The 20,411-nt window shown below is 44.5% G+C and overlaps 2 protein-coding genes across 14 annotated transcripts in view; both read left to right on the top strand.

Moving 5' to 3' along the window:
• The first annotated feature begins 250 nt into the window (after positions 1–250).
• stradb (STE20 related adaptor beta) lies at positions 251–7,180 on the top strand. 6 transcript variants are annotated; one of them, XM_028979321.1, is made up of 12 exons: positions 251–324; positions 1,365–1,440; positions 1,768–1,851; positions 2,406–2,502; positions 2,612–2,733; positions 2,847–2,955; positions 4,143–4,266; positions 4,402–4,573; positions 4,673–4,777; positions 5,033–5,280; positions 5,568–5,610; positions 5,697–7,180. In XM_028979321.1, the coding sequence occupies exons 2-12, from the start codon at positions 1,429–1,431 to the stop codon at positions 5,853–5,855; spliced, it is 1,275 nt and encodes a 424-aa protein (XP_028835154.1). In that variant the 5' UTR covers positions 251–324; positions 1,365–1,428; the 3' UTR covers positions 5,856–7,180. The 6 variants fall into 6 exon arrangements, with proteins under 6 accessions (XP_028835154.1, XP_028835156.1, XP_028835158.1 ...); XM_028979323.1 differs by having other exon boundaries at positions 1,798–1,851; XM_028979320.1 differs by having other exon boundaries at positions 267–411.
• A 2,291-nt stretch (positions 7,181–9,471) lies between these two features.
• nbeal1 (neurobeachin-like 1) overlaps positions 9,472–20,411 on the top strand; it is a 34,459-nt gene continuing 23,519 nt past the window's right edge. For 6 of the 8 annotated variants that reach the window (XM_028979669.1, XM_028979674.1, XM_028979673.1 and 3 more), the window contains exons 1-8: positions 9,472–9,624; positions 10,403–10,731; positions 16,813–16,904; positions 17,864–18,025; positions 18,554–18,635; positions 18,990–19,117; positions 19,482–19,564; positions 20,259–20,344. In XM_028979669.1, coding sequence (XP_028835502.1) covers positions 10,681–10,731; positions 16,813–16,904; positions 17,864–18,025; positions 18,554–18,635; positions 18,990–19,117; positions 19,482–19,564; positions 20,259–20,344 — 684 coding nt within the window. In that variant the 5' untranslated portion in view covers positions 9,472–9,624; positions 10,403–10,680. The other 2 variants (XM_028979672.1, XM_028979670.1) reach the window with 2 other exon arrangements.

Here is a 20,411-nt window from a genome sequence, read left to right on the forward strand (position 1 = left end):
TTATGTTAATTTTAAACCACATATCTAGTTATTTTAAAAATGTTTAAAATATGGATTCAATTATATCATCAATTTTTATTTCAAAATGTAGTCATCATATGTTTTTTTGCCTGTAACAGGCACATTGACTGGATGGTAAATGCCGAGTTGTCTGTATTTTGTACTTGCCGGTTTGAGTTTGTAATGATTAAGTTTGGGTAAAAGAGGGACTTTTATTTTGAAACCAACCTCCAACGTATCCATCGCCATTGGCTTACGTCAGATCAGCTGGGCGAAGGGCAGGACGTCTTTAGCAGCTCACTTGTATATAATGCTCACTTAAATGTAAGTCCTTATTAAGTTGTCATGTGTGTTTTCCTAAATAAATTATATTTCACGGCGTAGTTCATTGAATCCTCAGCCGAACCAATGGTAAGTTGAAGGCTGGACATGTCGCATCCGAAAGTTTGTCTCGTATGTAGGTGGCGTTGAGTTGTAGTTTAGTCTACTATTGAAAATATGTAGCCTTACAACTCGGTTAAATTTCCAGCCTACAACCTAATACAGCAGGCTGCTCACAGTTTATAATGTGAGCAGCCTGCTCACATTATAAACAATTATGTTGTATTATAACTACGCGGATGTGCCAAGGATTTAATTTTCTGTGTAAATTATGGCCTTTTTAAATGTTACAATGGTTAAAATGGTACTCAACCACGACATGGCCAGGGTCAGCCCTTACCGTTAGTTTGCGATGGAATAGCTGGATCTGATTTCTGATGGGTGGGGTTTGTCGTTTAAAAACGTGGGGGGTGGGGAGGTGAAGTGTTTTCTTTACAAATGATCAGACTTCCACGTTCCAGAGGCATTAAAGTGTGCGTTTGCATACTTTTTTAGCAGCGAATCTCGCGCACCCCATTTGGTCTAAAATGTACCCCGAAGCTGACCAGGCAAAACTTCAGATGCGCGTAATATTTTTTTCTAAGCGGTACAGGGGAGGGGGTTGGGCGGGATGGATGGGCTGTACGGAAGACCGCGTATTATTGCACTTGTATCATTTCATTATGTTCGTTATTTATCAGCCTTAGTTTTAAAACGAGCGAACGTGGCTTTTTTTGTTTGTTTGTTTGTTTTTTTTTTTTTTAACTTAAATGCTAAAGTCGCTGCGCACCCCTCGATCCAGAGAGCCCGTTACGCGCGGTCGGCTGTGACGACGCGCGTCCCGAGTCTCACCCATTTAGCGCCGCGACGCGCGGGGAGCAGCGCGTTTCCACCCGCCGCCACGGTCCTGTCAGAGACACGCACGGACGGCTCCTTCGTTTTCTCTCAGTTCTCCCCACCGCCCACCACGGGCTCACACGCATCTGCTTCGTTGTTTCCTCCAGTCTCGCGTCCCGTGGAGCGGATAAATGCCCTGGACTGAACGTCCTCCGGCGCCAACTGGACCACATGTCGTTCTTGGTAAGATGTGTGTGTGTCTTTTTCTCTAAAAACAGCCCAGTTGGAGTTGATGTCATTGACTACTTTAGATATTTCTGGGCTGCTTTAAACGCTGTGTGCCACTATCCGATCCGTTCTTACCAGCGCAGTAAACCGTGTGCATTAACCGCAACTCTTCTCCGCGGATCCCCCTCCCCCAGATGCATCTGGCCCCCTCTCTCACCTCCGTGGAACCCTTCCTGTCCGCGGTCACAGCGCTGACCCTGCATCGCCATCCAATGTCATGCATTCGCCACCCCATCCCCCGTGTGCACGCGTCTCATTCCTCCTCACTCCCCTCTCCAATAGGACTGCTCCTGCCTTTCCTCCCACACACAGGTCCGAGCAGTGAGCATAGAGGACCAGTACCAGGACGTCAGCCAGCAGCACCTGGTTAGTACAGAAAAGACAAGAAAGAAAGAAAGGGCAGTTTGAAAATGTTTGCATTGTGTGTGGAAAGTTGTATAGTCAGTAAGTTAAATACGTGAGAATCTGACAGCATATTGCAATGGTGTATAAATTGGTGTACTGTTATTAGTATTAATCTTGTTATTGTCCAGTAATGCACTATTTTCCAAAGCCACCTGCTTTGGTGACCGTTTCCAATTAAAAAATATATCTGAGCTATCTTACATTAATTCAGCTTTTTTTAAGAGATGCTCATAGCTGCTTATATGATAGTCATCGGCTAGTATGTACTGCTAGTTCTGGTTTAGGGTTCGTTCACTCTTCCCACTCTGGTTTCATTCCATTCGAGCGCCCAGCCTTTAGCATTTTGTCACAGCATCTCCTATTGTCCAAATCCTTCATATTTTGTCTTCAGTTCACCGCCCCCCCTGTGGTCATTACTGGCATGGCACACACATTGTCTAATCACACGTGTGTTGACACGTTTGGTTTTAGGTGTGTGTATATTGTGTGTGTGTGTGTGTGTTTGACTTTCATAGGGCAACGATGTCCCATGTCCTTTGTCAGGGACTGGTGAGGATGACATCACAGGTCTCTCTCCTGACCCCTCACACTATCAGCTGCTATCAGAACTGGGTGAGTTGTTTGATTCTTATCAAAAATTCTTTTTTTTTTTCTTTTCTAATTTTCAAACACAATGGTGGCTGTTATTTGTTGTGTATGTACACGTGCGTGTGTAATACAGGAAGAGGATTCAATAACCTGAGCCAGGTGAGCATGGCTCGCCACAACCCCACTGGTCGCCCTCTTGTTGTGAAGAAAACTAACCTGGATGAGTGCACAGAAGAAGAGCTGCTTCAGCTTCTGGTGTGTAAACCTCACGCACACACAGAACTAGAGTTTGAAGAATTGTCATGTAGCAGAACGTTGATACTACTTCCAGATGCATTGGTGTAATGTGTAGTTTCCTGGCATTTCAGAATGAGGTGATGATGTCCCGAAATTTCCGCCACCCAAACCTGCTGACCTCTTGCTTAGTCTTCAGCTCCTGCTCTCAGCTATGGGTCCTCTCCCCACTCATGAGATATGGTAATGGTTGTTTGTCCCAGCCTACCTCCTTGAAACCCTGTCCATACACAAATAAACTTTAGCGCCATAAGTAATGTGATAGCTGCTTTTATCGGGGCAGTGGTGGCCTAGCGGTTAAGGAAGCGGCCCCGTAATCAGAAGGGTTGCCGGTTCGAATCCCGATCCGCCAAGGTGCTACTGAGGTGCTACTGAGCAAAGCACCGTCCCCACACACTGCTCCCCGGGCGCCTGTCATGGCTGCCCACTGCTCACTCAGGGTGATGGGTTAAATGCAGAGGACAAATTTCACTGTGTGCACCGTGTGCTGTGCTGCTGTGTATCACACATGACAATCACTTCACTTTCACTTTTACATATGTACATACACACTCGCAAAAACTTTAATGACATCTCATTCATAATCCATAAGATTTAATATAATGAGCCCACCCTTTGCAGCTATAGTATAGTCTGATAGTAGCTTTAACAAATCCAGTAAGGCTTTCCACAAGGTTTAGGAATGTGTTTTATAGTATTTTGTACCATTCTTTTAGAAGAGCATTTGTGAGGTCAGTTGACTAAAATATTTAGTTGTGAGAAAATTTCTTTAAAATGATAGAACTCTCTGAGCCCCTGCGTGCAACATATTATTTAATGCTGTTTGTAGAAGCAGCCTACCTGCCTAGGGTCTTGGTTTTGTACACCTGTGTAGGGTGGTAGAGGCATTTACAGCATTTATCAGACGCCCTTATCCAGAGCGAGTTACAATCAGTAGTTACAGGGACAGTCCCCCCCGGAGCAACTCGCTCTGGATGAGGGCGTCTGATAAATGCTAGGGCATCGTATGTAGCATCGTAGAGGGTTAGACACTATGAACCAGAGGACCACAAAGTCACAGGTTCATATCCCACTTACTACCATTGTGTCCCTGTACAAGACACTCAACCCGGAATGTCTCCCAGGGAACTACTAAGTCGCTCTGGATAAGGGCGTCTGGTAAATGTCGTAAATGTTAATGTGGCCACAGAAGTGATTGGAACAGTGGAATTCAATTAATTGGTGGAGTATCCCAATATAGGTAATATAGATACATACATATGATATTACAGGACAATTGTCTGTACTAATGTGGTGTTCCATCTGCTAAATTATTTTTTTTTTCTGTCTTTAGTTTTGACTTTGGTTTTGTCTTTGATTCTTTCCTCCAGGTTCTGCAGACTCTTTGCTCAGATCATATTTCCCGGATGGTATGAGTGAATCGCTGATATCCTATCTTCTCTACGGGGTCCTGAGAGCTCTTGAATACTTGCATAACATGGGCTACGTGCACAGGTTAGACTGTGCCTGTCGATTAGGGCACTTTGTGAACTCGATGAGCAAGACTTAAAACTCAATGTTTATTCAGCTCTGTGTGAAAAAAAATAATTTACTGCTGCTTTCTGGATCTTTCTGGATGATGTTGTGCAGAGGTGTGAAGGCCAGCCATATCCTGTTGTCATCAGAGGGTCGCGTGTGCCTGTCTGGGCTCCAGAGCGTGTACAGTCTGATGAGGGAGGGCAGGAGAGTCAGGGCGGTGTTTGACATGCCCCACCACAGCCCCTCCCTGCTACCCTGGCTCAGCCCGGAGCTGCTCCGTCAGGTGAAGCTGGGCTAAAAACTGTTCTTTGAGATTTTTATCAGATGATGATGATGATTACATTGAGCTGTCCATTCTCGTAATCTCCCTTTCTCTTTGAAGGACCTCCATGGTTATGGGGTAAAATCTGATATCTACAGTCTGGGAATTGTAGCGTGTGAGCTGGTCAGCGGCAGGGTGCCTTTTCAGGACATGCCTCCGACACTGGTACTGCTGCTGGCATGCTCTGTCTCTTTTAATAAACAGCTCAGTGGCTGCTCATGTACAGAATAATCAGCTTCTTCTTAGCCGCTTCAATTAGAGACAGCGGAGAATTTTTCATTGATTACTGTTAACTGTAGAGGTTACAATTCTACAATTACCATATTTTATTCCACTGACTTTCTGCAAATGTTGTAAATTGTAAATATGATTTGCATTTTCATGGTAAATATTATTGTGTTTGCATATGTCTCTACTCAGATGTTGCTTCAGAAGTTACGTGGATCACACTGTTGCCTGCTGGATGTTGCCCCTTTCCCACTGGGGGAGCTGGGAGGCCTGAAAGTGTCACGCTCTGGCGTGGACTCGGGGATTGGGGAGAGCGTTGCCACAGGCAGCCTTACCCGCACCGCCACAGCAGAGAGACCTCAGAGCCCAGGACCCAAAAACCATTCAGCTACGCTCCACAACCTGGTGCAGTTGTGTCTGCGGCAACAACCTGACCACAGGTGGGACACACACACACACACACACACACACAGTCTCACAAATAATTTATACATGATGTACCTCACACACAGTACTAAATGACCTGGTGCACCCTTTGGTGGGCATTTGGAGAAACAGAGACACTCTGTCAACAGAAGATCACCAACCCTGGTCTTGGAGGATACCAGCCCTGCACAGCTTAGATCTTTCCATGTTCCACCACACATGATTGAATAACTTGGTGATAATGGGTAGAGAGACTGAGCCAGGAGTGTTATAATTTTTTTTTATTTGTATTGTCTCACAGGCCGTCTGCATCAGTGTTGCTGACCCATGCCTTCTTCAAACAGGCCAGTCACTGAGTTTGCCTTTTATTCACTTTAGATCTTAGGAGCTCAAGCAGCATGCTTACTGGAACTGGGTGTGTTTTCTGCAGGCAAAAAGGCACACCAGGGACTCCTTCCTCAGTATGATGTACCCGGCTTTGCCTCTCTCCAGCCCTCCTGACACGCCCCCATCCTGCCCTCAAACACCACCCTGCCACACTCCCTCCCCCACAGAGGAGGGCACAGAGGGAGTGTGGGACTTCTCTTAGCCTTGTCTCAGCCGTTTTTTTCCCCTCTCTCTGAGCGGATATGATTTATACCTGGAACGTTGGTGAGCTTTGAATTTCACATTCAAATCTGCACCTCCTTTTCTTAGTCTTTCTTTGAATTATACTGAATGATCAGTATGCACTGGTTCACCTTGCAGCTATTTTTCTACCACAATTTGCATTGAAGTATGGACTGTGACTTTTGTACCTTGTAGCTAATGGGCAAAGAGTGAAGGGTGAATCAGCCATACTGATGGGCAGTAAATGGGTTGGTAACTGATTTAGTCTTGCTTTCTAATTCTGCCACGGTTTCTGTGGTGCTCCATCAAGCATGCATTCTTATTAGTCAGGATGTTCATACTTGGTGCACAGATGATTGTTTGAAGAGCCAACTTATGATGAATCTGTTGTTTTGAATAGCTCCGATTTTATTTCAGCCATATCAAATTGCAGAATATTTGGATGTTGTTTGGCTTGTATCAGTGGCATATTTTCTTTTTCATTTTGTGGATGGTGGTTAGAAATGTGCTTTTGCCAGTAAACTGAGGCAATTGCCCCAGTTCAGATTATATCCACTCCATGATTCTTTTTTCTCTCTTTATAAATCTTTATATCTTTCTTTGAAATATTATTTTCATCTTCTTCTGACAAATACTACTTTTGACAACCAAGCAGCAAGTTCAAACCTTCCTACTGTGCTTTTTTTCCCACCACACTGAGCCTTTGGTTGATTATTAGACCATGCCGTTTTGAATTTGGCTTTGTGGTCATGGGCTGGCCTATGTATTGGGCTACTTCTGGCTGCCTGTCAGTGGCAATAGCATCCAGTGACAGACTTGCCCAAGCAATACCTGGAACACGACCTCAGTGGGTGAGGTCCGTAAACTGAGCCGTTACAGCTGGGCAAAGAGGTGATTGGTTGAACGTTTTGAGAAGTAATTGAGAGTGAGTGAGTATGAATGGTTGTGTGACTGCTAGAGTTAGATGCAATAATGATTGTGTGTGTGTGTGTGTGTGTGTGTGTGTGAGAGTGAGAAAGAGGCTGGGCATGTTTGTTATTTTACCTATACCAACTTAATCCATATTAAGATATTATACCTTGTGAATCCTGTGAATGAAAACAAGTTGATCCATCAATACTGTGCTCTGTATCTCCAAACTCAACACTGCCTCAAAGAGCCGGTCCATGGAGGATGAAACCTCTGTACTGCTAAGGAATATGCAGTCAGAACTGTGAAAATGTGTCATACCTTTTATGTCAATCTTCAAACCTGACCAGCTATATTGCTGTTTAGATGTATAAAATATATTTTCCTGTTTTTAAATTGCTTGGTATTGTGTCTTCTTTTCGTTTCTTTAGTAGTGATTGCCCAGTAGATTAGTCCTAATTTTTTGGCCTCATTATGGTTATTGCCAACAGGGAGTCTTTAAGACCTAATTTCAATCACTCATTTATTCATGTCAAATTCTGCTAAATCTTACGATGCCCTTGGGTGGCAATTCACTAATTGGCTGCACTGTATGGTGCCTCAGTGATCTGTATATAGTTTTTTTAAACCATCATATTACTGCTGCTTTATGGAAATTAGATCATGTTCAAGGTGTCACAGAATAAAAGCCAAACAAAACATACAATAGCTAGTTGTCTAGTCTGCTATCTGGTCAGCAACAAAGGAGGATTGGTAAAGTATTAATTCAAATTTATGTAGGGAAACTATCACATTGGATTACACCCCGTCATAAAGCTGTCCTACACACAAACACAATCTGGTGAAAAAAAGATTAGACTGATTGTGATGTAGTCTATTAAACGTCTATCTTCAGCTTGAATGTGATGCATAACCGTATATAATTATTCTAAACCACAATATCTGCATTCTTTGGGCTTAACTACATGGGACTGTGCTATGATTGTAACATTGTAGTTCAGTTGAACACTTTATGTGCTTCATTTAGAAGAGGAGCAGGAACAACAGCCTTTAACTGATGAACATTTTTTCAACGGAACCTGGAAAAATTACTGTCTAAGAATCCACTAGTAAATGTCATGAATGAACCAATTTACAGAAAGCAGCACTTGGAATCCAATCATATTGTAACAAGTGTGCTCAATGAAGAGGACCTTGCCAATCTGTATTAGTATTGCTGCCACCACACACCACAGATTTCCCCTTTCTGCCAGTGGACCCAGCTTAGTGTCTTTTTTTTCGACAGCTCCGACTGTCTTTCCCCTCCCCAAGACCCAAGACTGCACCCTCTTTACCACTTCTGTTTCTCCCAAACAAATTTACCGCATTACAATCATTAAACTAACTGTCCTTTTCTGAACATATTGTTAATCATTTTCTTGTTGAGTCTTCCTCTACATCATCAAAAGCACTACCATTATGTCCGAGCCAGTAAACTGAGGCAATCGCCCCAGTTCAGATTATATCCACTCCATGATTCTTTTTGCTCTATTTATAAATCTTTATATCTTTCTTTGAAATTTTCTTCTCATTTGTTCTGACATATACTACTTTTGACAATCAATCAAAAGTCCCTGAGCAAGACATGAGTGTCTCCATGGGGACTGTCCCTGTAACTACTGGCTGTAAGTGGTTCTGGATAAGGGCATCTTCTATCTCCTCTTTCCTTCAGCTTCTCCCGTCAGGGGTCGCCACATTACTGCAACTCTCAATATTTACCCAGGCTTGGAACAGGCATTAAACCGTATTTTGTGACCACCGTAATGTGTGACTAGGGGCTCTGTTTCGAGTGTAGGTGGGTAATAAAGCCATTATGCACATTCACATGCACGGTGTACATTTTTTTCAGAAAGTGGAACACTACAGCTGGTCATGATTGTAATCTGTGGTGGACTGGTGTCCTGTCCGGGATGGGCACCCTCTGTAACACCCTGTGTAAAAGGAAGGAAGCGGACCCATAATCATAAGGTTGTGGGTCCGAACCGCCAAGGTGCGGCATTATCGTTTGAGGCATTATCGATGCATTATTCCCCTCCTATGAGCCACATTATTAAAAATCATGTTAAAATCCGTAACACATACGCAAAAGAGAAGAGCGTTACGCAACAAGCGTACACGGCGCGTGCACGTGAACGCGCATAGTGTGTTTATTGCCAACAGCAATCGACACAGCGACCCCTAGAGTCAGATATGACGGTGTAACACCTGTACGGGCAAACCGCTAAATGCCATAAATTTGTAGGATGTATGGGAAGCCGATGGCACCAATGTATAGATAAAAAGGGAATTTAGCACTAATCGTCTCAGAATATTGGAGAATAAACTTGCATATCGGATAATCCTTTACCTTTATGGAATGCCAACGGCACTGTACCGTCTACTGTCTGTACCGTTAGCACCACCAGAAGATGGCGATGTTGTCGGATTTGACAGCCCCCCTCGTGCTGGGGGTTCAGGCTGAAAGAGGAACGTAACAGGAGGCCCCGTTGTTCTTTATGCCGCGAAGAGAGTAAAAACACACCAACCAACAAATGAAAGCTGCGACGCCTTGTAGAGCAGCACACTGGCCGGTAAAACGATGGCGTGCGTGTGACATAATTTTCGACGAGCGCCGCCCCCTCCTTCGCAACCAGGCCACGCCCTTAGCGACCCGCGAGCTCCACATCGGCACCGTAAAGTGCGCCGGGGTGTCGCGAAGTAGACTGCTTTTCCGAAAAATCAACAAGCCGCCCCCCTCCGTCTCCGCACGGCCGTGGCGCGGCCGCTTCGCCAAATACCTGCTGGTCGGCCGCGTGTCACGGGTGAGTGTCAGTAGCTTTATTTTCAGCGGTTGCTGGAATCTTGTCGCAGGCAAACGAAACGCCGAGGATGTGATCACGTTTATAAAAATGTATTAAGGGGATCCGGGCAAACTTGGTGTTGGTGTGGTTGCCCCTATTACACAAATAAATTATTGACGCGGTCGGAGAACCGTTTCCAGTGGACAAGAACTTGTCAGCGGACTGGGGGGTTTGCAGAACTTCACTCGGGCCAGAACCCCGAGCCGATCAAGCGTAGGTGTGTGAACAGGTAAAGTGTTCAGAATTTTGTCGATGAATTGCGGCATTCGAAACCCACGCAAATTTTTTTTTTAATCCGCCGTGAACCGCGTTTCCACACGCACGCCCGTTTTGTTTTTTTTACACTGTAGTTCCTACAGGCTAGACTGGACCCTTCTCGTGTGCTGCTTTCATTTTAATGTATAAGAATATACTCACCATCAAAGTGCTGGTTTTGTCTATACCTGCGTGTGTGTGTGTGTGTGTGTGTGTGTGTGTGTGTATATATTAATTTATCGGTGCAGCTGAGGGATACACAACCACGTGTGATATGCATTAAAATGTACAGTGTCATCTTATCAATGCTTGATGTTTTTGCTGGACTTTTATAGATATATTGCTGTATATATATATATATTATACCTACCCACAATGAATACGAAAAGTAATTTTTGTGCATTTCAAATATTAATGAGCCCCCCCCCCCATCATCTTCAGCCGGGTGGTTGTAGGCCAGTGACAGGTCGTGCTTTCATTACAGCAGACCCAATAAAACGCCGGTGCAGGGGCGCGGATCCTGGGATCGAGGCGGAGGCTCTGTAGCCGACGATGGAGCTCTGCGCGGGGATCCTCTGCCCGTCGCCCCGGGGCGGTCGCCGCTGACGGACCGGAGCGCCTCGGTTATCGGCGGATGCGGTGTGAAGTGAACCCTCGTCCGCTGCGGGACATTTTTTTTTTTTACTCCGGAGGATCTGAGACTATGTGGAGCCGGGGACAGTGAGGACTATCCGGTAGCTGCCTACATGCTCGCCGTGCAGAATGGCATCAAACGAGAGGCTCTACGAGGTGTGGATGCTGTACTGCAACAAGGTACTCTCCTTCTGTTTCTTTTTCTCTTTCTTTAAGCGTGGGTCCTGACTATCGTTCTCGTGTAGCGTGCAGCGTGTAATGGAAATCCAGCATGTAGTGTAGGTGCATGGTGGTGAGAACCGCACCGTTGGGGTTTTCACCCTCAAACCTCGGTCGCCGCTGTTTCTTCTTTTTTTTCTTTCTTTGTTTTGTTGCTGTTGTTGTTGCCCACATGCGTGGTTGACACGGTGTGGCTGATCCGTGTGAGGATCGGCTGCCCAACCGGCAGGACGGGCCGGCTGAGACTCGAGTGACCTGCGCACGGTGATTCGCCAGTAGGAAGGAGGATGTGGCACTCGTGTGCACGGTGTTGCCATGTTTGTCCATTTCCAGACCGCAAATACAAACGCGAAATGTGCTCGTGACCAGAGTCAACAGTTTACCAGCTTTTAATATAACAACCAATGTGCACAAAGTTAACATGAACATGAGAAAGGGAAGCACCCACATGGTTCGTGACCTCGCCATTGTTTTTGACTACAGTGCTACAGGCTTCGTTTCATCTTGGTTGTTTTGATATGAAACACTTATTCCCCTCCGCCATCCGTTTTTGAACTAGCCCTACCTGTTCATTTCATTCGCAGTCGTGTTCCGTAATTTGACCAGTTTTGTGTGAAAACTGCTAACCTGGCAACCTTGAAAAAGGCCAGTAACTACTGACCCTGGTGATGTAATGGAGGGCGAACGTAATCGGGTTTGACTTGAGCTGGTGCAGCTGGCTTGTTTCGTCCGCCGCGTTATTTTAAGGGTACTCCTGGACACACTGTTGTCAAGTCTTTTTCTATTTTGGGTCCATATAATGCATTTACTATTGAAAAGACTGCAATGTTAGTGTAAGACGAACCAGTGTGCAGTGTTCACCCAGACAGCTTCCTTTTTCTGTTTAAGACCCCTCTGTAAAGCAGGACTATGGCAGGTTTGTAGGGCAGTCACGTCACTTGACCGCTTGGCTACTACTTCACTGCTGATCAGGAACTTATTGTGGTGACCATAAGATCATTTTTTTAGAAAATGTGGTGTGACCAGTGACACCCCCACTTATTCTCTCTCATTTACTCTGTGATTGTACATTGCAATCTGCTGTGTGTGTGTGTGTGTGTGTGTGTGTGTGTGTGTGTGTGTGTGTGTGTGTGTGTGTGTGTGTGTGTGTGTGCGCTTCTTTGTCTGTGAACTCATTTGCCCCTAAACATCACAGGCACCCTAAACGCGCCACCGTCTTGGAGCTGATAATTACGGACCCATACACTCTGGGTAGGATCGGATGTTCTAGGTGTGTGTGAGAGGGAGAACCTGTTTCAATTCCGCCATGTCATTCAGTGGTGGGAACAGTTGGTGAGCCTGAGAGAAGGAGATTTTGGACCATTTCAGGGAACACTTCTCTGCTCTAGTTTCACTAAAATTAAATCAACTGGGGAATGTGTGTGTGAGAGAGTGTGTTTGTCTGGAATAAACAGGCTACATTTTCTAACTGTACTGACTTGTTTTTATGATTCAATCCTTTACTGCTGTAACCATAATGATTGTGTGAACATTGAGCTTTTTGCATCAAGTCCCCTGACAGGGAAGTAACTGCAGTTTCTTTTAAAGACAACATGCACTTTCAGTCGTGTCCCAACTGTTGTCTCTTCTCTGTTTTCTCAGTGGTGAACATGAACGGCTGAAGTACATTGAGACAGTGAGAAACAGAAGTGAGACAGTGACCTGTCACTGTTTATTTCCAGGAATGATTAACTTCATGAAGCCATAATTTGGCTGCGCATGCTTTTTACATTTACATTCACGGCATTTGTCCAGAGACGCCCTTATCAAGCAGTTACAGGGACAGTCCCCCCCTGGAGCAACTACAGGTTCGGTGTCATGCTCAGACTGATTGACCGTCAGTTTATTACAGAGGGCATGAAGGATCCATCACAGGGAGAACTAACTCGGTTGCGATTCATGAGTTATATAATTATGCTGAAAGATACCTTGGTGAGTCTAAATGAATAAGGAAGACACGAGAAGACCTTTCCAGCAAGAGGCTAATTTGAGTTTGCTTTCTGAAGGTGAGCCTGGAATTGTCTACATGACAAGCCAACAGGCTGAAGGTCTCAGGCAGACCCAAAGGCAGACGACCCACATGCCACAGATTTCTCTCATGCCTACCCCCGTCCTTTTCTTGCTGCAAACCCCTGAATCGAGCTAAAGCATTTTGAGTTTTTACAATAGGTTCTTGTTTTTTCTTTCTTTCTTCCTGTGCACATCAGAGGACATGGGTAACCCTTGACTTCTTGCTGGAGAGTAGAAGTCCATGAGTGTGGTTACATTTTCGCTGTCCTATTTTACTGTCCTATGAGGAAGCAGCTTTGTCATCTGGTGACTTTGTGATCCAGATCATCCAGTTTATGATTACGAGCTCTGTATATTTTGTCAAAATAATAACTCAGCAGAACTCAAAAAGTCTATAGAACTTCTTCATGACCATATTGAATAGGATAAAATGTTGGATTATGATTTAAAAAATTGTTATTGTGAAAATCATTTGTCCAGCCCTACTTGTTTTTGAGGATAAATGTGGGTTCCTCCAGCGTGACTAGTATGTGAGGAAAGGAGATGACAAGGCAATGACATGCACTCACACAGACTGTGTACAAGATGGCAATTCTGTTAATGCATAAGCAGGTCATTGTAGATCAGGCCCGTTCTGTTATATGCTTGCTCACAACCCTCAAAAGTTTCTAGTTTGTTGTTTCACCCCCTTATGATGTGGCCCAGATACATTTTACAGCATAAAATCATGTACTGCCTGTCAAACCTGCCATGCCTCAGGTTACATTATGCATGAAATAATAATTAAATCTTTCAACAAAGCACCCTTTTTTCTTCCTTGGATGGCATGAAGAGAGCTTTGTGTTTGTGCCCAGTGTGTATCAGGTGGTGCCCCTGGCTTTGCTCTTATTGATCTGCTTCTGAGTAGTATCTAAACAGAGATAATTCACCAAGCATGCCCTTCTCTCTCTGATCGCTCTCCCTCTCTCTCACCAAACACGCCGGAAAGGAAGACCGATGGCTGCAGGGTTTATGTGAAAGAGGGGGAGTGAGTGAATGTGCTTTATTGGAGGAAAATGAATGGAGGGCGAGTCGGCGATGTAGAGAGGGGGAGAAGTGCTGTGCTTTCACATATTTACCAAAGCAGATTACCCCTGGCTTTCTGCAGCTCGCCTGTTACACTTCCTCGTTTCCTGGTTACAGTCCAGTTGTCCTCGCTGGGCTTGCCAGTCTTGCGTTTGTATGGGTAACAGTAAGGTAATGGCGCTGTAATACTGTGCAGAAACGTTGCTTGGTGCAACATGACCTTTGACCTGCTTCAACGGTTTGCCCCGTGCTGCGTTGCGTGAAGTATAACCTTTGCATACACGCACACAATATTTTGCTCTTCTTGCACCCTGTTTCCTTCGTTCTCTTTCTGTTGTGCTCTAAAAATACTGCCTGAGGCACAGTGATGTCATGGCGTTTCAGTTCAGGCCACACCTCAATTCAGTGTGCCTAAAATACCTTGACACATTTGTCACGGGTCTCTGTGTAGATCAGACGTATGAGTTTAAATTCCAACATAGTACACCAAACACACACACACACACACACACACACACACACACACCTTCTCATAAACATTCTCCCACTGGCTGATTAATGCTGGCATGTGTCTATATGCAGTTGAAACACTGGGTCACAGCGGGCAGACTATAGCGCTGATGATTATGTCCTTGTCCATTGAGAGAGGCTGCATTCATTGCAAGAAGCCAATGTCCTCCATCTTCGGACGATGTCTTTGCCTGAACGGATGTAAAGTGACAGCCATGCTCTCTCTTTCTTCCACCCTTCCTCCAGGGAGTGTTGGCCTGGCACAGCAGGCATGGCGAGGTCTGTAATTATATCAGGGCCCGGTGAGGATTACCACGGACAGGGCCTGGCACAGACGTGGAGACTGTGGAAAGACCACAGACAGACAGACGGGGATGTGCAGGGGCATAGGATGGTGGAAGAGGAGTGGTTGAGGTGGGGAGCGAGGTTTTTTTTAGGAGAGGTTTGGGAGAGAGTGAGGGAATGATGTGGTTGCGCTGCTCCTTTCCGCGGACACAGAAGGCCTGGGCTCCAAATCAACCACGCCTGTCTGCTCATACAGGTCACGTTTTATGATCTCACATTATTTTAAATACAGTCTCACTTACAGAGTAGAAGTCGTGTAGTGCGGGTCGGTGAAAAGTTATGGGCCAACAGGGCACAGTTTAATATGGGTTTAGGAGAGTGATTGTGTGTCTGTAGGCATGGAGAAAATGGGAGTTCTCCTTCACTAATTAATTTTCAGAAGATCTGGGGTGACCAGGGTCATGTGCTCAGGTCATGTGACTGGGGTGAGCTCACAGCTTGAGGCAGGCCTGACACACTGGGCATTCGAATGGAATTTGCCATCAAATCATAAAGACTGTTACCATAACAACTTTCAACTCTCCCCAACAGTCAGATGACCAAGTTACAAAAGGCCTGGTCTTGGGGTGTGTGTGTGTGTGTGTGTGTGTGTGTGGCTGTACTGCTCCATATGGTTGAACATTCAGTGCTAAACTGTGTGGCCTTAGTTGACCAGTCTAAAATAAATTTGGTGGGTCACCTCTGTTTAGTTTCAGGCGTCAATGGGCATCTGTGTACCACTGGACTGCTGAATGAAAGGCACTATTCTCCAGTACACAGTACACACAGCACTCTCTCTAGATGAGAAACTTTCTCTGCAGCATGTGTACACACACACACACACACACACACACACACACATGCACACACAGACACTGAGCTGTGAATTTAAGCATGTACGTTTCACACTTCGAGCAAATTAATCCATTCTCTGTATTTGTTGTTCTTCTTGGCTGCTGTGTTGCTTCATTTCAGTGCAATACTCTTTAAGGCTCTGAAAACACACACACACAGCAACTGGCAGTTCTGATGATCTCACTAAGAGGAATTCCTGAGAGCTTACTTCCTGTTCTGGATCATTCCGCACCGGCATGCCGTCAGCAGCACAGTTCAGTAGCCTTATAATAACACGTTCAATCCATTTTTCTCCCTACGCTACCCAGTCTCACCTCTCTCAGAACTGTACTGTGTGCAGTGGAGACTGCAACAGGGTCAACTCCGTGCAAGCTTCCCTCGGAGGAACCCAGAGAGGAGCCTGAATTCTGAATTCTGCCGTCTCGGTCAATCGGACACACTGGCCAGGCCCACATGCTGGTTTGCTGATGACTGATCAGACTGGTTAAATGATTAGCATTGCGGCCAAGAGAACGAAACTGAGAGGGCAAGGAACGTTCCCTCCCACACTCGAGGGAATGTCAGGAATGCCTGCGACGAGGACTCTCGTGATTCCCGTTTGTTTCATGGAATGTGGTCGAGCATGTTTATTTCAGGTTGGGTTCCTTTTAATATGTGCCACAACAACATGCCACAGTAATGTAGTATGTCCGGTCACACATCTTTTACCTCTCCAACAACACAGCACGCATACCAAGCTTAGTGCTTAATGATAAGCTTGATTAGATCATTTTATAATGTCATGAGATTTCTCTCCATTTTTTATTAGGCTGCAATTAACGTTCTGTAGTATTAATTTATTTGCATTTCATTGAATTCATGTATGGTATTTAGAAATATTTTCAATAAACTGGAATAAATGACTGATCAGACTGATTTATGAGATTTCTTTGCGACACAACCCTGATTTATATCTTCTGGTTCTGCGTTCTATGCTGTCCCAGCTTGATAACATCTGTCACTTTTCACTGTGGGCATCCTCACTCTTTGTACATGATTTTCCACCCATTCAACCTACATAGGTAACACAGGTTATCATGAGAATGTGACTAAGGAGCTGAAATGTTGACAGGCAGAATGACATTATTATCAGGCTGAGCCTGACCTACTGGGTCACATTGGTTTAAACGCAATGCACAAGCAATGCTTGTTTTATGTTATGGTAGATAATAATAGCTTTGGATGTTTTATTATTTTCAGAGAGACCCAGACTATCTGAAACTCTGGCTGGAGATCTTCATCAGCTCCTACGAGCGATGTCTGGACGTGGACTTCGAGAAGCCTCCCACCAGGTGAGGCCAGAGCTGCTTCCTGTGTGAATGTGGGATGAGTTTGAAGTTAGTTATTAACACCACAACCGAGCAATCAGTATTCAGGAGAAAGTCCGGTGTCGCCTGTGACTGATACTATGCGCCACCTCCCAGACAAACATCCAGTAAGGCAATATAAATGTGTGTGTGCGAGCGAGAGAGAGAGAGAGAGAGAGAGACAGACAGACAGACAGAGTCAGAGTGACACAAAGGTCATGTCATTCTACAGCGTGATCTAAGATAAGGGAAAAAGATGTGTGTCTGTGTGCAGACATGTATGTGCTCCATGTATGTGTGTTTCGAGAGAGAACTGTGTTGTACACAGTTATACGTGAAATAGGATGTTGAGAGTGATCTTCAGAAACAGATGGAGAGTGGCTCTGAGGAAGAGACTGAATGTGCTTGCTGAGCCCTCTCCTCTCCAGCTGTGGTCACGTGACCAGTGAAGTGCTCAGGCTGTCAGATTACGTTACGTAATGTCAAGCAAGAGGAGAGAGGGAAAGCGGCGTTTGGATGAGAGCAAGAATGGGAAAGATTAAATCCCATTAGATTCGCTTCTCCCTCCCCCACCCCCACAGCTGTCCGGCATTCCAAAATCCCAGACTTTTTGTTTAGCAGAAACTGTTCTTCAGCTGAATCCAAACCTCATGAAACTTCAGAGCACTCTCGCTTTAGCACTAAAATCAAACTGGGGCAGCAGCTCCTGAATGGTAATAACTGATGCGTATCCTCACGTCACCCAACCTCTGTGTGTGTGTGCAGCTGTGTGTGCGCAGATGTTGCCTTAAGGTGTTTCTGTTTCACCTCGACTGGTTGAGTTTTAGAGCTGGTGCACTCTTCATGTGACACTTGCAGCGTTAGTCGATCGATCACGTGTATGTAGTGTGTTGTCCTAGTTTGTATAGTGTGTGTGATTGCGCGTATTTATAACGTGTTCCCAGGCTAGAAGACACGCCACCGGCCGTCTCTTTGCTCCCTGACAACATCCTGCAGGTGTTGCGGCAGCAGCTGCTGCAATGTGTGCAGAAAGCCTCGGATGGCCTGGAGCCTGAACAGCAGAGTTTAGCATTGCTGCTGCTCAAGTTCCTCATAGTCATCTGCAGGTGAGTGTCAGGACAGAGCAGGTAAAGTCAATGGTTCTTATTAATACTTTAATCCTTACCTGATTTAAAAATGTTCATGTTCAGTCTACTTACATGTTCAGGATTTATTTGCATATGGATTTAAGGCATTTATCAGGCTACGGGTGTCTTCCCTTTACATTTATGGCATTTGGCAGTCGCCCTTATCCACTGTTACCATCAATGAACCCCCAACTATGAATACAATCTTTTTATTCACTCTGTTGTTGTTTCTATACATAAGAAGGACAATATGAAGGTTACAAGTTAAATGGTCTTGAGCTGCCGTTTGAAAGTGCTCAGTGACTTAAAATCAGCAGTTACAGGGACACTCAGGGATAAGTATCTTGCTTAGGGACACAATGGTAGTAAGTGGGGTTTGAACCTGTGACTTTGTGGTATTCTGGTTCATAGGGGAGTGTGTTACCCACTACAATACTACCTTTTTTTAATCCTGTGATTTTAGTTAAATCTGGTTAATCATAAAAGCCAAATCATTTTGTGTCCTAGGAACCTTTCCAACGTTGATGAGATCGGCACCTGCTCCTATATCAACCATATCATTACCATGACAACCCTCTACATCCAGCAGGTGTGGTGAAATATGAACGATTTCTCCCTGTAAAGCTGTAGGGATGTGCCATGGGTTATGCATCATGATGTGACAAGGTAGCTGATGACTTATTTCATGTCCAGTTAGAATGCTGATATGCATACTGATTTTTACCATTGGACTGTTGGATCAGTTAGGAGTGTTGTAGAACAGGCTTCAGGACATGAAATGTGCACCATGTTTGACTGAGACATCTTTTTTTGCATGGAGGAACAATATGAAGGTCTCAGAGGAAACATGCTCATGTGCAATTAGACACAGTACAGTCTGGTTTTTATTCCCAACTCAAATTTTCTTTCACTTGTTTAATTGTTTCATTTGTTTGTGTGTCAGTTGAAAAGTAAGACGAAAGAAAAGGAGCTGATTGATCAGACGCAAGCGGAGGAGTTTGTGCGTCATGCTCTGGCGTTCTGTGAGACACTATATGACCCATACCACAACTGGCGGCACGGCATACACGGGTACGCTAGTTCACCTTTCAACACTCTGCTGATGCAAATTTTATATTGAAATGCACATCACCTAATTTGTATGCACCTGTTGTAATTCTGGAGAAGTCTGTAACTTCCCTGTCTGCACTGGGAAAGATATTTAATCTCAGGGCTGCTAATAGTGCCGTGCCTGTGTTTTTTTTTTTTTTTCTAAATGTCATTTAAAAAAAAAAAAAATTTTTATTAATAATAATATGAAATGTTTTTTTTCACTTGACTAATTGAATCATTAAAAAATAGTTTGCCTATTTATTGGTCTGATAAATGTCATCAGTTGAATTTAGTTGAATGGTTCATGTAACATGAATTTTATGCTTTTGGCTTGTGTGTTTAGGCAGCAACTCAGCACGGTGGAAAGGAGCCGACAGAAATACAAGGCTGCCCCCCTCACAGTAGAATTTGTTCCTTTCTTTTACCGTGAGTTTTCCCCTATTTAACTATTCTTTTAATTCTTTGAAATTTGCCTGGCAGAACAATAAATGTTCTTGCTTTAGTTTCAGAATATGACCATATCATAACTATATAACAGCAATCATATATAATTTTTTATGGCTAAACATTCAGTATGAAATCAGTACAAAAAGTACATCTGATCAAAGAAATTAAATAAGCTCCATTATAACATCACCTTCTTTGCCCATCCCTACTATTTATTCATTTGTGACCACAACCTTGCTTCTCCTCAAGAGTAGCTGAATTCCCCCTTTGTTTTTGGTGTGTCTGTTAACGGGCTCCACTGATCTCCTGATAGCGGCTCAGACCCCCAGGCCTGTAGTAACAGCAACTATCTACACAAACCGGTCTTTTAGCATCAGCACCACTCTGTGTGCTTGCATGCTTGTCTGTTTTTGCTATTTGGTTTGGTTGTATGTGTACATGCTTTTAATTAGTATAAAATGTATGTGAACCATACCGGTACGCTTGATCCAAAAAGCACTTAGCCACAACTGCAGGTGTGTGTGTTCTAAGAGTAAGGCAGACTTTTTGTGTATGTGCACAAGCCATGTTCTTTTAGTGCAGAGTACACCTTTCACCACAGTTCTGTTTAGTTTGCATAGGTGTCTGAACTGCTGTGTGTATGTGTGTGTGTGTGTGTGTGTGTGTGTTTCAGAGTGTTTCCAGGAGAGTGAACACCTGAAGGACAGTCTGAAATGCTGTCTGCTCCACCTCTTTGGTGCTATTGTGGCAGGAGGACAGGTAAGTCCAGTTACTGGCTGTGTGTGAGACAGTGAACAAAGAGGAGAAAGACCATATGTTTGAAGTG

Source organism: Denticeps clupeoides, chromosome 5 (assembly GCF_900700375.1).
Source record: "Denticeps clupeoides chromosome 5, fDenClu1.1, whole genome shotgun sequence".
Taxonomy (NCBI): Eukaryota; Metazoa; Chordata; class Actinopteri; order Clupeiformes; family Denticipitidae; genus Denticeps; species Denticeps clupeoides.